At 37.6% G+C, this 14021-nt stretch overlaps 1 protein-coding gene across 4 annotated transcripts in view; it reads right to left on the reverse strand.

Moving 5' to 3' along the window:
* The window catches only part of LOC127503994 (gamma-aminobutyric acid receptor subunit beta-2), a 117128-nt gene that overhangs the window by 65627 nt on the left and 37480 nt on the right, over positions 1-14021 (reverse strand). For all 4 annotated transcript variants that reach the window (XM_051878289.1, XM_051878288.1, XM_051878291.1 and 1 more), the window contains exon 4: positions 7201-7421. In XM_051878289.1, coding sequence (XP_051734249.1) covers positions 7201-7421 — 221 coding nt within the window. The remainder of the gene's footprint in view (positions 1-7200; positions 7422-14021) is intronic.

Raw genomic sequence — 14021 nt, forward strand, 5'->3', positions numbered from 1 at the left:
CCATGACAGTCTCAGTTCTCAGAGTTCTCAGTTATTGCTCATTTAAATATTTGTTCTCAGATGTTTCTCCTAAAATTCCATCACTTAAAAAAAAGACAAGATCCAAGCTGGATTCAAACCCACACATGCTCCAGAAGGAAACACGATGCATTAATAGGTGGGGGGTGAAAACATTTGGAATTTGAAGATCAAGGTAAATTGTATTTAATTTGTCTTCCGGGAAACATGCAAGTATTTTCTGTTGCTTCCGAAGGGCAGTACTAAATGAAAAAAAAGTGATATTCAAGCGAAATAAGAAAAATTTGGACCTCTTCATCCTGTTCAAAAGTTTTCACCCCCCGACTCTTAATGCATCGTGTTTTCTTCTAAAGCATCAGTGAATGTTTGAACCTTTTTTAATAGTTGTGTTTGAGTCCCTCAGTTGTCCTACATGTGAAAAGATGGATCTCAAAATCATTTAGTCACTGTTGTAAAGGGTTCAAATATGCACAAGATGGTGGAAAACTGAAGAATTTTTGGGACCTGGAGATTTTTCTGAAGAACAGAGCTCAGTTTAACTGCTCAGGACAAACAAGAGAGTTTCATCAAAATCAGTCAATGTATGCAGAAGTTATAACACTTCCTGTTTCCCTTTTCTAGCCATAAATTTGTTTCAACACCATGGCCAAACCATTCGAAATATCAAAAATCTGCTCACAATTTTGCAGCCTCAATATCTTGTCTTTATGCTGTTTGGTGATCGGATAAATTCCTTAGGAGAAGTATATCAAATTCCAGAGCATGTGGTTTTCAAACAACCCTAAACAGCCTTAGAGTGTGAAAGTTGTTCGGCCTGATGAGATCTAGAACTGTATGAAGTGGTGCATTACAGAGCTCCTCAAATACAGCCATACCCCCCATGACAACTTGTGCCCGGTCATGATGGCCGACGATTCTTACGTGTGTGCAAAGTTTCAAGAGTTTTCGAGCATGCTCATGCTTTATTTAAAATCTGAGGATGATATCTCTAAAACTATGAATGTTATGAAACATTTCCCAAGACCATTTCATTTTTAGAGAAGGCTGATAAGATGCTAATAAAATATTTCATTGCTCTGTAAACACATACTTGCAGTCTATTGTCTAATGTCTGGCGAGGTGAACTGCTCCACTCATGTTCTATTGTTCTCACTCGACGAACCTTTCAGACTTCTGCTGTGAATGAGACTTAATCTTCATTATTCTTTTATTTGTATTCAGCCATTATTAGCCTTTATTCTGGCATTACACAGCTTGCCCATCAACACTTTGATCCCACTATACATTAATCCACCCATTATCTGAAGTCTTTCTAGATAAAAAGCATATTCTTGGTACCTTTATGTGAATTCTTTTAACAAATTAGATTATGAAATAGAATAGCTCCTGGCATGGCAGGTGCATTAGAGCTACAATTAGCATTAAACAACAAAATTTAAAAGATTAATATTACGCTTTTACTTAAAACTCACTTTAAACTTGCGCAAAACAGGAGAGAGCACGTTGTGTACGCTCTTTCAGCTCTTCAGGTTGCATAATTCAGTGGGAAATGAATAGAAATGGTATTCTGTATGACAAAATATTTTTCAAACATGTGAGAATAAATCAATATTTATCTAAATATGCGCACTTTTGGACTAAGAGCCTTAATGAACGCTGTCTAGTGCATCTACATGAACACAACTAAACCAACTAAACTAAATTATTCTATTCAAAATATCAAACATTACAGACTGATTATTTTGCACTCCTGACATAAATTAAGAAATTAATGTCACTGCAACCTAGACCTTTATCACAAACAATGGTCAAATATCGAAGCTGCAGTCCTTAATCTTTCTAATGATAATCAGTTTGTCCAGATCAAGTAAGAGTGTGATGTTTTAACGTGCAGTGAATGCTGAACAACAATAATCTGGGGCCGTCGGCGACCGTACAGGGGTGCGTAAAGGGGTTAATCAAATAGTGCACAACAAATATAACTGAGTACCATACATAGTGTGTAGCGTGTGAGTGTGTGTGTAATGTCTCTGATGGCGTATTGTCTATATGCCTGAGAGTTTAGATCGATCTCACTGGCAGAGATGAAAAGACCGCAAGCTCAAATCCATGCAGAGCTGTAAAGAGAGTAATGCCCTGTAATGTTGGGTAAACTCAGAAATGAGGGAGATTAAGATCCATACGCAAAGAGTTTATTAACAGAATAAAAACACAACTGTCGTAACTATACTGTAAGTAACTATAAAGTTCACACACAAGACAGGTAACATATAACATCCCCAAATGTCCAATATACTACAGAAAGTGAGACAAAAGAATAATAATCCAAACAAGCCGGCACGAAGCGTATGCTACAATCAAAAAAAAAAAGAGAGAGAGAGAGAGAGAGAGAGAGAGGGAGAGAGGAAAGTTGCTACTGCTGCCACCTCCGAACTCTGGTAAACCAGATCTATTTCTAGTAAAAACAACAACATGCCTTTCTTTCACCTTGTGACATGACCTCAAGTCCCGAAAGTAGTCTTGCAAGAGTAGAATGATGGGGAAAAAAAAAAAAAAAAAAAACACATACATAACAGTAAACATAGCCCTGTGGATAATAATAAGAGCATGGGCAAATACATGATATTAATGTGAGCCAAGTATTAACATTATCTTTTCTTATGTGACAACGGCACAAGCTAATGAACTGGGGAAATGAGCTCTGATGATGAGAGTGATTATGGTAAAAAGCATATGCTCAAATTGAACCCTTCCAAGTTCCAAAAGGTAATAAATATGCTATATTTTATTCTTTTATATCTGTTATTAAATATCAGGAGATTTGTATACTATTGCGGCAGTTAAAGAAAAATCAATCCGGGTCACTAAAGACCCAAATATGTAATAATGATTGCCGAACTATTCATGCATTTAATGCATAAATCTACATAGTCCATTGAGCACTGACATTAACTCTTTCCCCGCCAGCGGGTTTTTTTTTCTCTTTTTTTTTTTTTTTTTTTTAAGTTGCCAGCATTGTCCCATAAATGGAGGAAAATTCTGTCAATGGCGAAGAAAGTGTTAAGAGTATTATTAATAGTAACTGGCAGTATAATAGTATTAATTGAATGTATTTAATGATCAACCACTTTGTGTTTTCTCTAGGAGCTCTAACTTGAGGGATAAACTTTTTCTCTTCTCCGACTACCCTTGTTGATGCCCAGGGTAATTTTCCATGTTACAATTGTGCAAAATATGTTAAATGCAAATCATTTACACATCCACGTACATCTAAAACATATAAAGTCAGACAATTGATCATCGGTTTATGTACGTTGCTGTATGTTGGCAAATCCAAACATCCATTAAGCAGAAGAATTATTCAACACACAAGTACCATTAGGAAACAGGGTGATACTTCTCTAGTTTATCGTCATTTTAAGATCGCCAAACATTATTTGTTAGACGTTCTTTGGCATTGAGAGGATATTGCCTCATAGATGAGGTGGAGACAGAGACAAGAAATAGTTAGAAAGGAAGTCCTTTTGGATTATTGAACTTAAGTCTTTCCCCCGGGTTCACAGACAAGGCTTAAGCCTAATCCCAGACTAAAATGCAGGTTTGAGCTGTTTTAACTGAAAGTAACTGGCACTGACATATCTTAAAATATGTCATTGCCATTGTTTAGTCTTAAAATGCACACCAGTAAATTATTATTATAAGGCATTTTTTTAAAAGCTACTTAAATGTCCTTATTGAACTAAGGCCTAATCCTGGCTTAATATAAGCCCTGTCTGTGAAACCAGGCCATAATTCACTAATGGTATGAATAAAGAAATGGAACTTTATTGTTTTTCTTTTTTTTTTTTTTCACTGATATGTGGTGATTGTTTGGATTATTTGTATCATCTTCATATTTACAATATTTATATGATTTTTCTGCTTTTTTATATTTGTAATGTTTATGTTTAATTGCCATACTCTTTTTGAGTTCTACCTTTTTTAATCAAATCCAGCTGAGTATCTCTAACTAGTAATCTAGAAAATAGGCCTAGTGGTTGTTGCAATGTGAGCACTGAAGAAAGCAATGTGCTGTTTGATTGGGCTTGCTCTTGCTGGTATAGATTTTTAATTCACTTGCACTTTTTTTGCACTATGCATTTATAAAATAAATATATTTTTGCTTTACGTTTTTTAGTCTGAGTCTAATTCAGTTTGTGGCTGGCAATCTTTTTGTTGGAAACATGGCAATTTCATTGGCCAAAGATAAAGTCAGGTGACGTAGCATAAGCACGTCATCAAGATCATAAAGTGGTGCCTGAAATAAATGTCATCAAATTCTAATTGTCTGAAAGAACACGCTCAGGCATGCATGAAGTATGGCAAAGCAATGCAGCATCTTGTTACCTGAGACATTCCCTTTCGAGGATATTGACACTATGGTTAACGTTAATATCTATGTCACCATACTGAAAAATGCCAGACCAAGGTTGTGAAGTATGCACACCCACAGACCCTGTGGATTAACCCAGAAGGACTTGAGAATCTAGGGTTGATTCCGTGACCAAACTGTAAAACCTTATGAATGTGTGTGGAGAGGACCAGCCTGCTGCACCAGACACATCTTGCAAAGCTGCTATGGGGTGCGCAGCAAAAGCATCATTTATTGCATTGGATTACTGATGCAATTGCTCTTGCCTATGATGCATGCGGTTTGTACCCCACTAGCAACAGGCGAACTCTGTTCTGGCGAAGCCTCGCTAGAACTCCCAGGAGAGGAGCGATGGGGTAAAATGCGTACATCTGCACCATGACATCCAGCCCTAACGGAGCTGGAGATATGAGGATGAATTAAGGGGACAGTGGGTCGAACAGGTCCACTTCTGCTCTGTCATACCTCTGCCAAATCAACTCCACCACGTCCGGGTGTCTCCATTCCCAGAGTCTCAGTCCCAGCCTTGATAGGATTTCCACTCCCACATTCTAATGCCCTGGAATATAGACTGCCCTCAGTGAGAGCAGTCTGTTTTCAGCCCAGAGCAGGATCTGCTGAGCCAACCTGAACAGGGGGTGCAAACACAGTCCAACCTGATGATTTATATGATGTTTTATTAACAAAGTTCAGGATGAGCATGTTCAGATAATTAACCTAATTAACACGAGTGGAGAGCATTCAGTAAACTCTGGGTTCGGGCCAAAATTCCAAGCTCGGAGACCTCCCCCTGGACAGCATGCCAAATATGCTTAACCTTTACTTAATTATATGTAAGTGTGAACTTGTGAAACATGAGACTATTGATGTGTTGTCCATCCAGACCAACACATGGTAGCCCCTCAGGTCTGGGAGGAAGTACTTCAGAGTCAGAAATACAGCATTCTTCTCTAGGTAGTTTATGTGCCAATACAGATGTTGGCCCTCCCAAACCCCCAGGGCTGGGTGACCATTCCAGACCGTTCTCCAACACATAGAAAGTGTAAGAAGACATCTGTGCATAACCCTTTTTGATTTCAGAGGATTGACTAATTAGTGAAACACACTGCTCTTGAGCCACAACTGGAAATGGTCTCATGTGCAGCAGCCCCATTGGAATCACGTTGGCAGCGGATGCCATAAGACCCAGCAGCCTCTGATATTGGCTGATAGGAATATCCTGACCTAGCCTGAGTCCTTTCATGGCAATAAGGATGGACTCGACCAGAGCAGGAGACAAATGTGCCTGTATCATAGTTAAGTCCAAGTTCTCTGTCTAGGAGAGAACATGCTTTTCTTCTTGTTCAATCTCAAATTTAAACACTTCAAGTGGACAAAAACAACACTGATTCCGGAATGGAGCCAGGGTGGCTGGGGGGGGGGGTACAGGCAGCCACACTGACCTTTTTCTCCTCCCTACTCCTGTAGAAGCCACCGGCTCCTGGACCTGGCGAGGGGAAAAATCAGCCGGAATGCCACCTATCGAGAACAGGGTTGACTGCATTGCCGAATTGGCCAGACGGTGAAATCAGGGCATACAGCAAGAACGTTTTTTTCTTTTCCTTAATGCTGGAGAGGTATAGCCACAGATGTCTCTTGGTGGCGACAGATGCAGCCATTGAATGATGGCACAGGCTGTCTGCTTGGTAGCACAGAGGGCTAAGTCTGTGGCTAGGCGGAGTTTCACCAACTCAATATCTATTCCCTTGCCAGTGTCCAGGTCTTTTAGCAGGTCAGCCTAGTACACCAGCAAAACCGCCATCATGTGCAGGGACATACCAGCCTGACTTGCAGCTTCATAGGCCTTACCTACCAGGCCTGATGTAATTTTAAACAAACAAATCATGAGCGTCATCCCTCATAAGATATGGTCATGGCATGGCATGGCAGCACATATTGCTTATACTCTTTTCTATATGCCATATTTCACTCATACTAGACAATACAGGGTAGACAAGCAATATCTTCCACAAAAAAAACAGACATGCAGCTTCCTTTAGACAAAAAAGCGGATGACATTTATCTTGATGATATGCTTATGTTACGTCACCTGACCTTGACTTTGGCCAATGAAATTGGCATGTTTCCACACATGCTTAAGACCCCAGCTCAAACAGAAGCATTCCCATGGCGTCAACATCACGACACAGTGTTGAGTTCCCTCAAAAAGGAACTGGTAATCGTAAGGATTCTCTGAGAAACTGAAATTTCTGTGATGGCAGTATTGCATTTTTTCACAACCCTTCTCATAATTTATTTCGACCACAATATTGTAAGTGAAGTTAACTTTCACATCCTGTTCACCTTTATAATCAATATTTTTTTCCAACTTCCATGTACTGCTGGCCTCCTATCCTTCCTAAAGTAAATCAATGAAGAGATTTCCATCATGGACTGCTCAGAACAGTCACTGTAGTAGCAGTGTCAGATATGATCCACATCTTAATTAATTTGTTCCTTTAATTATACACATGATGTTGTAATTGTATCACATATATAAGTCTTGTCTATTTCAATCATTTTGGTGTTGCGCACTTCTAGAGCAACTGTCAGAATTGTTAACAAAAGAAAAGGTTGTTGTAGATTCATTGATTTATAGCGAAATCAAAAGCATCTGCTGTGTGAATTCTGTCATGGGGATTATGATGCTTTGGCAAAATAGTAAATGAAATGTTTGTAATTTTTAAAATAAATTGCTATTAGGTGATGAATAGATGTTTTTTGATTGTTACCTGAGCCCATAAAGCACAGTGCCGTCTGGATGGAGACGGATCATTCTGTTCTTCACTGTTACACCATGTACAAAAGACTTCTTGTCATTCAGGAAGTATGTGTCCGGCACCCACAGCTGATCAGCTACCCTGTTATCCAGAGTCAGGTTAAGAGGAATCTCAGAATAGGACAGACGTTTGTCTCGCCAGGCTTGCTGGAAATACATAGTCAATGTGTAGTCCTGAAAAAAACAAACCATAAACACAGAGAAGATAGATGAATTACCAGGTCTAAAGACAATATAAGACAGTCAAAGAAAGAAGAAAGATAGGAAAGAAAGAATGAGATATTTTAGGGCATATTTTTTTAAATCTTTTGGGAGTTAATATTACATGACTGGCTTTAAAATTTGATGATGTAACGTTAAAAGCAAGAGTGCACATCAGGTTAAAAATGAGTGTTAAGGAGCTGAGGTCTAAGGAAAACCCCAGAGACTAGTACAGATATAATGACAGAGGAGAGCACACTGGGACTCTGCGGAACAAAACAGCATTTAAATGAACCATTTCAATCACTCTTTAAAGGCACTGTTCACCTAAAAAAGCCCTCATGTCATTCCAAGCCTGCATGCTGTTACTTTTTGGGTTATCAAATAATTTCTTGACATTCAAAACGACAAAGATACTTTTTGCATAGGCATTTCAGAATGCAAAGCATGCATAAGTAAGCTACAAACATATATGAGAAAGTACCAAGCAGGTGACAGAATTTGGAAGACTGGGGATGGATGTGACACATTTTGCTTTTAATGTTTGTAACTCAGTGTTTTTGGACAATTTATTCAAATTTTGATATAATCAAAACCAGATGTGAAATGTATATATTTTACCTCAAAAAAGTTTTGTTCTTTAACTCTAGCATTTTTTTTTTTCTTCTTGGTGTTGGTGGTGGTCATGAATTATAGAAATTTCATCCATGTATCTAATTTCTGAGTGGTTAAAACTGATGGTATTACAACTGACCCTGTCTTACACTGTGGGGAAAAAAATGAAGTTTAGCAAAGATTAGTCAAGTACATTTTACAAGAAAATACTTTTTCAGTTTTTGTACTTCAGAATTTCATGTTTAATTCAATGTAGTACTAGCTGTTTCTTAGTAATTGTTTGTGAAAATTACTAGCAGTTTCTTACTTAAAAATTGTTTCTACACTTTGTTTCTTCTTTTTGTGTGTGTGTGTACCCCTGGATTATACTGCAATGTACCCTGTAATTGTTACAGTCAGAGCAGGCAAGAAGATGAGATGTGGATCCATCCAATATGCAGCTTAACTTTATTATACAAACAAAATAAGTTATGGTAATCCAAACTAAGCAAAACACGCAGGAGCCGGGACAAACACAACAGCTTCACAAAAGCAAAGACAATACATGGCAAGGAACTGAGAAAAACTGAGGGCTTAAATATGCAGGATAACAAGCAGACTAAAAACAGGTGTGCAGTTAAATCAATAACTATAGCAACAAATAAAGGAAACAGGAAGCAGAACAGGAAACCAAGGTGATACAAACTAAAAGTCTATAAAACAAAAAGCACCTTACAGCAATGTTCACCACAAATGAATTTGCAAAATGATAATGCAATTTTAAAATATATCCATAAGATATATGCTCCTGTATCTCTGTAAAAACTTCCCTGTTGATCGTTTTGTAACAAGATGTACTTCCTTTCACATACAGTATGCAGTGATACAGTAACAGCAGGGAGGAGGAGAAGCAATGATCTAGTTGCAGCAGTTTTATAAAACAAACACACAGACAAAGATAATCCAAACTGGGAAGAAGATAACAATAAGATAACCCAAACAGGAATGGAAGGAGACAATAATCCAAACATAAATGCAACAGCTTTACAATACACTTGTAAAGGATTAGGGTAGACACATCAAGACATATGTGCAGGTAATTAATAACCAAGGAATCCAACAAAGGTTACTATAGAAACAAAGTAAAACAGGAACTAAACACAGGAAGTGAACACAACGGAGACAGAAAATACACTTTAAATTCATTTTAAATTCCTAAAACAGAACACAGGGGAAATCGTGACATTGTGGCAGAATTTTGGCTTCTCCGGTGAGCAGGTCTTTCCAAACCAGGCCCCATCAGTCATCAAGTTCAGCTTTTTAGGATGAGAGTAATATATACTGCTCGGCAAAAAAAAAAAAAAAAAAAAATGCCGTTATAGGATTTAAATAGGCAACTTCTTAAGAGTCTGTGACTGGATCATTATTGCTGTGATTATTATGTTTCTAGCATGTTGTATGTTTGGCAACAGTTCTTCTAAACCTAATTGATGGAGTGTGTAGCTTTTCATTTTTTTTAACCATGTAAGAAGACTCATCACGGCCAGGATGACAACGCCATGTTTCATCAGGCTGAAACTGTGAAAGAACATTTGGGAGGGAGCATGAAGAATAATTTTCACACATGAATTGGCACCTCTGAGTTCAGACCTTAATTTCACTGAAAGTCTTTGGGATGTGCTGGAGGAGACTTTACAGAGTGCTCACCTCTTGCATTGTCAATACAAGATCTTGAACAAAAATTGATGCACCTCTAGATGGAAATGAAGAAATGTTTTAAGAAATGAAAAACTACACATGCCATCAATTAGGGTTAGAAGAACTGTTGCCAAACATACAACATGCTAGAAACATAATAATCACTGCAATAATGATCCAATCATAGACTCTTAAGCAATTGCCTATTTAAATCCAAACAGCAATAGCAGTGTATATCCAGCACAACCAGGGCTGTTCAAACTAGGCAAATAACACTAAAGAAGAAAAGAAAGGGATTATATACTAAGGGACAGAATTTGTGAATGTCTTCATGGCATTTATTAGTTTCAGGACAAACATTATTTTAAAGGTGAGCAGCTATTTTAATGTTCATTATTAAATGGCGGAAGCACTCATGCACTTGTACCTCACAATCTTTCATCATTAAAACTGAAGTGTCGCACTGGGATTCGGCTTCTGCTAACAGTAAAGTCCGATTTAATTGGCCATCTCAATCATTTTGACATTGATGAGTGCTGCTAGACCAGCTTAAGAAACTTTTTTCAACTTTTTTCATCCTCTCAACAGAGCGGTGCGTAATGAAGTGGAGGGGGACCTGTCACCCTCAGTGGTGGTCATGGCTCTGGTTTGTACACAACAGCATCACTGCTGTGTAGCAGAACTTTAAGTGTGTTTGGGGTCCAGGAACCCCACTGATTTCCCCTGAAATAGATTTAATTAGGTCCTAATTAGTTTGTAATTAAACCTAATTAAAACCCAATAGGCAAATATTATTTCTGTTTTACCACCTAGTAGACATGCACTTTTTTAGAAATGTTAGATGATGGTATAAATCCTTTTTTTTTTTTTTTTGTTCCCCCTTTCTGTTTGTGGTTAATTTATGGTTAATTAATGGTTAATTTACCAGTCTAAAGACATAGTAGGTAAGTAAATTATTAGATATATGAATTAATGGCTGATTCACCATTAAAAGAGAGTGAAAAATATGTCTATGGCACATGGTGCTAAATGTCAGTCCAAACTACCTCTGAGGTGATGATGAAATTTTTCTATGTTTACATGCTGATAAACCCAAACTCAGTTTTGCTCTCTTGCTGTAAAGCTTATTATGAAATACCATGCAACACCAGATGGGCTTTTATGGCTTTCTCTTACCACTCTGGAAAGTTTTAAAAGATATTGAGTCTCTGAGATTTAGAGAGTATGTTTTATATGATCAGCAAGACTTCTTAAGGTTCTAAGCTTCTCCTCACAGCTCTTTTATCAAGGCAGGTATTGGTATATTGGAAGGAGCTGCCTTCTAATCCATTTACTCTGGCTATAAGTTTTAGTATGGTTCATAACCTGGGAAAGCTATATGCATCTTGTGTGCCATCAGAAACACTACAATGAGGCAGCAAACAACAATAAAAATAGCCATCACCATTGCTATCCTACATTTTCTCAGTGGAGCTGGCTGTCAAATGCTAGGAGCTAATGAGCATCATGGTGTACAGTAAGCTAGTGTGGGTGGGGAAGGATGATGTTTCTGTTGTGCTTCTGACTGGAGAGGAAGCTACCAAAATGGTATTGTATACTAGCATTGAAAATAATTGTTTAATAATAATAATAATAAAAACTATTATTATTATTATTATTATTATTATTATCATCATCATCATCATCATCATCAAACAATTATTTGCAATGCTAGTATACAATTATATATAACTATTATTATTATTATTATTATTAATAAATATGGCCATGTCTGTCAAGATCCAAAAAGGACAACAAAGCACCACACTAAATCATTAGAATCAAATAAATCAAGTCAAGTCAAATAATAGCTTTTGTGAGGAATAGACTAAAATGTGTTGTTATTCACAAATTCCCTCTGGTGAAGTTCTGATATCTCACTTGTGTTCACATTTAGATTTAAAAATGGCACACAAACGCAAAGTTGTTTCTTGTGTGTTTCCTAATTGAATGCAGTGTGCCAGTTTGAATATGCAGAATGGAGCTATGGTGAAGGATCATGGTAAATTTTGGTCTGCTCCTCCAACAAAACTGTTGTATGGCTTCAGAAGACTTGGAATAAGAAAGGTGTATGGACTACATCTGTCAGACATGAGCTTGACAGACATGGTCGTTATGAACTGCCATTTTATGGAAAATAGCAGTTTATTTAAAATTTTCTATATTTAAAAACTTTATCTAAAATTCTAATGTTGAATTTCATGGAAGAAATACTCATTGTGTACTGTGTTGTTGTATTTGACGTTTAGTTATGTAGGGTTAGGGTCAAAAGTGTAATTACTCGTGTAATTAAAAGTAAGTACAATGTAACAAAATATGTACACAATAAGTACATTTTATCACATACAATATAAAGTGGGTCTGAATTTAATTTTTTGTGTGTACTATTCTTTCAAACGGGCTGTTTTGGACAATACAGATATGTTTAAGCAGTAAGTAACATGCTCTGGAAAGAGGTTTTGGGAAGTGTCTTCTTAAGAATCAACTAATGGGACAGAACCTGTTATTCAACCTAATCAGAGAGTTGACGTCATCTTCAGAGTTCATCTGGATTTTCTGCAATGGGTGATCACCACTCAAGAGAGTTAAATTGAGAGGGTCACCACGTGAGTGCAACAATTACCAGACACAATTAGAGCTGTCTGAAGTTCAGTCTCATTAAGTTGTTGAGTTTATATTTAGGAGATGCAGAAATGCATTACCAATGAATTCCGTAGGCACACCCTAACATTTCCTGAGCGTCAGAATGTTTTATTAGGATAACTTTAACTTCCATTTCATTTAGAGTTGCTCTTGCATCTCTATTATTTAGATGTTTTTGTCCCATAAATTTAACACAGTTCCAAAAATTAAGTTCTAATCAAGATCCAATTAACAAAAGTTGGGTACAATAAGATAGATCCTTTTAGAATATTTCCTGATCTATTTTGATCCACAGACAGTTCCAATCTAGGTGAAAATAGCAACGATGCCAAGTTCAATGGAGCAGCATGAAAGTTCACAACAGTCTAATTTGGTTTTCTCAGAAGGGAAGAGCACGATTATTTCACACACCACATCTGTTATCATCTTAAGATTTCAAATGAAGTGTCAAAAATTGAAAAAGTAGGCTATAAACAAAATTGTTCTGTCAGGTTGGAACATTTTTGCACAGGTTGAAGTCATTTTTGATGAAATACTGAACCATGCTAACCTCTTATTATCTGAAGGACTGTGGCCCAAAGGCAGAGGTCCAAGAGACACCAAAACAGGGGAATTGCTTTATTGGCATGACTGTAAATAATACAATATTGCCAATGCTTGGAATGTGTATAGTGGTTAGTGTCAGTAGAGTTAGGGTGTACTCACACTAGGCACGGCTGCCTTGAACCAAACCCAAGCGCGATTGTTCCTCTGTCCCCAATCCCCGCTGGCCTGCACTCATATTGCACTTAATGTTCCGGGCCAGAGCACGCTTGCGTCATATACGATGCAAATTTTTGTATGGAAGAAAACAGAAAGAAATGCACTTTCACTAAGATACTGCCTAATAATAGATTTATCATTTATGCCGCACAGCGATTTTCACTTGCACGTATCAGAGGATTATTACGAAGGCAGCTGACGTTAATGGAGGAATTTGCAGCTTTACTCACAAACTACAATTCCTGTTCATCAATAATGTGAGAACCAGACCCGTTATAAACCCAAATACACTCGAATTAATTACATTAATTGAAAAGTGTACTATCAAAGAAGTAATAAAGATGTTTGCCTTCGTAATGATAACAGTAGTGCATACAAAAGTAGTAGCTGTTCCGTGCTCCGGCACGGTTAGTGCTCACACTGCATGTGTACAGCGCTCGAGCCCAACTGAACCTTTCTCTGGCCCACCTCTTCCAAGCCGGCCAGGGACGGCTAAAGGAACCGCGCAGAACGGAGCAATCACACTAGTCAAACAAACCGTCGCTGCTGAACTACCATAGTACGCTGCATCGTTGAACAAATCAACTAGCTAGTCACGACTGTTTCCCGTTTGAGATCGAATTAATGCTAGATTTTCTGCTATAAATTACAGACATCTGAGGATTAATTCTCATTTTTCTCAGTTATTTTGCTTTATTTCCAGATTCAGTCATAGGCTCGTTCTTACGTACCAGAGCACATGCGTACTCTTCAACAATGTTGCTTAAAATCTATTGACAAACTAAAATATGTAAATGACATTTAAAAGATATACATTGTACTTAATGTCAGCTTGCT

Source organism: Ctenopharyngodon idella, chromosome 21, assembly GCF_019924925.1.
Source record: "Ctenopharyngodon idella isolate HZGC_01 chromosome 21, HZGC01, whole genome shotgun sequence".
In the NCBI taxonomy this organism is placed as follows: Eukaryota; Metazoa; Chordata; class Actinopteri; order Cypriniformes; family Xenocyprididae; genus Ctenopharyngodon; species Ctenopharyngodon idella.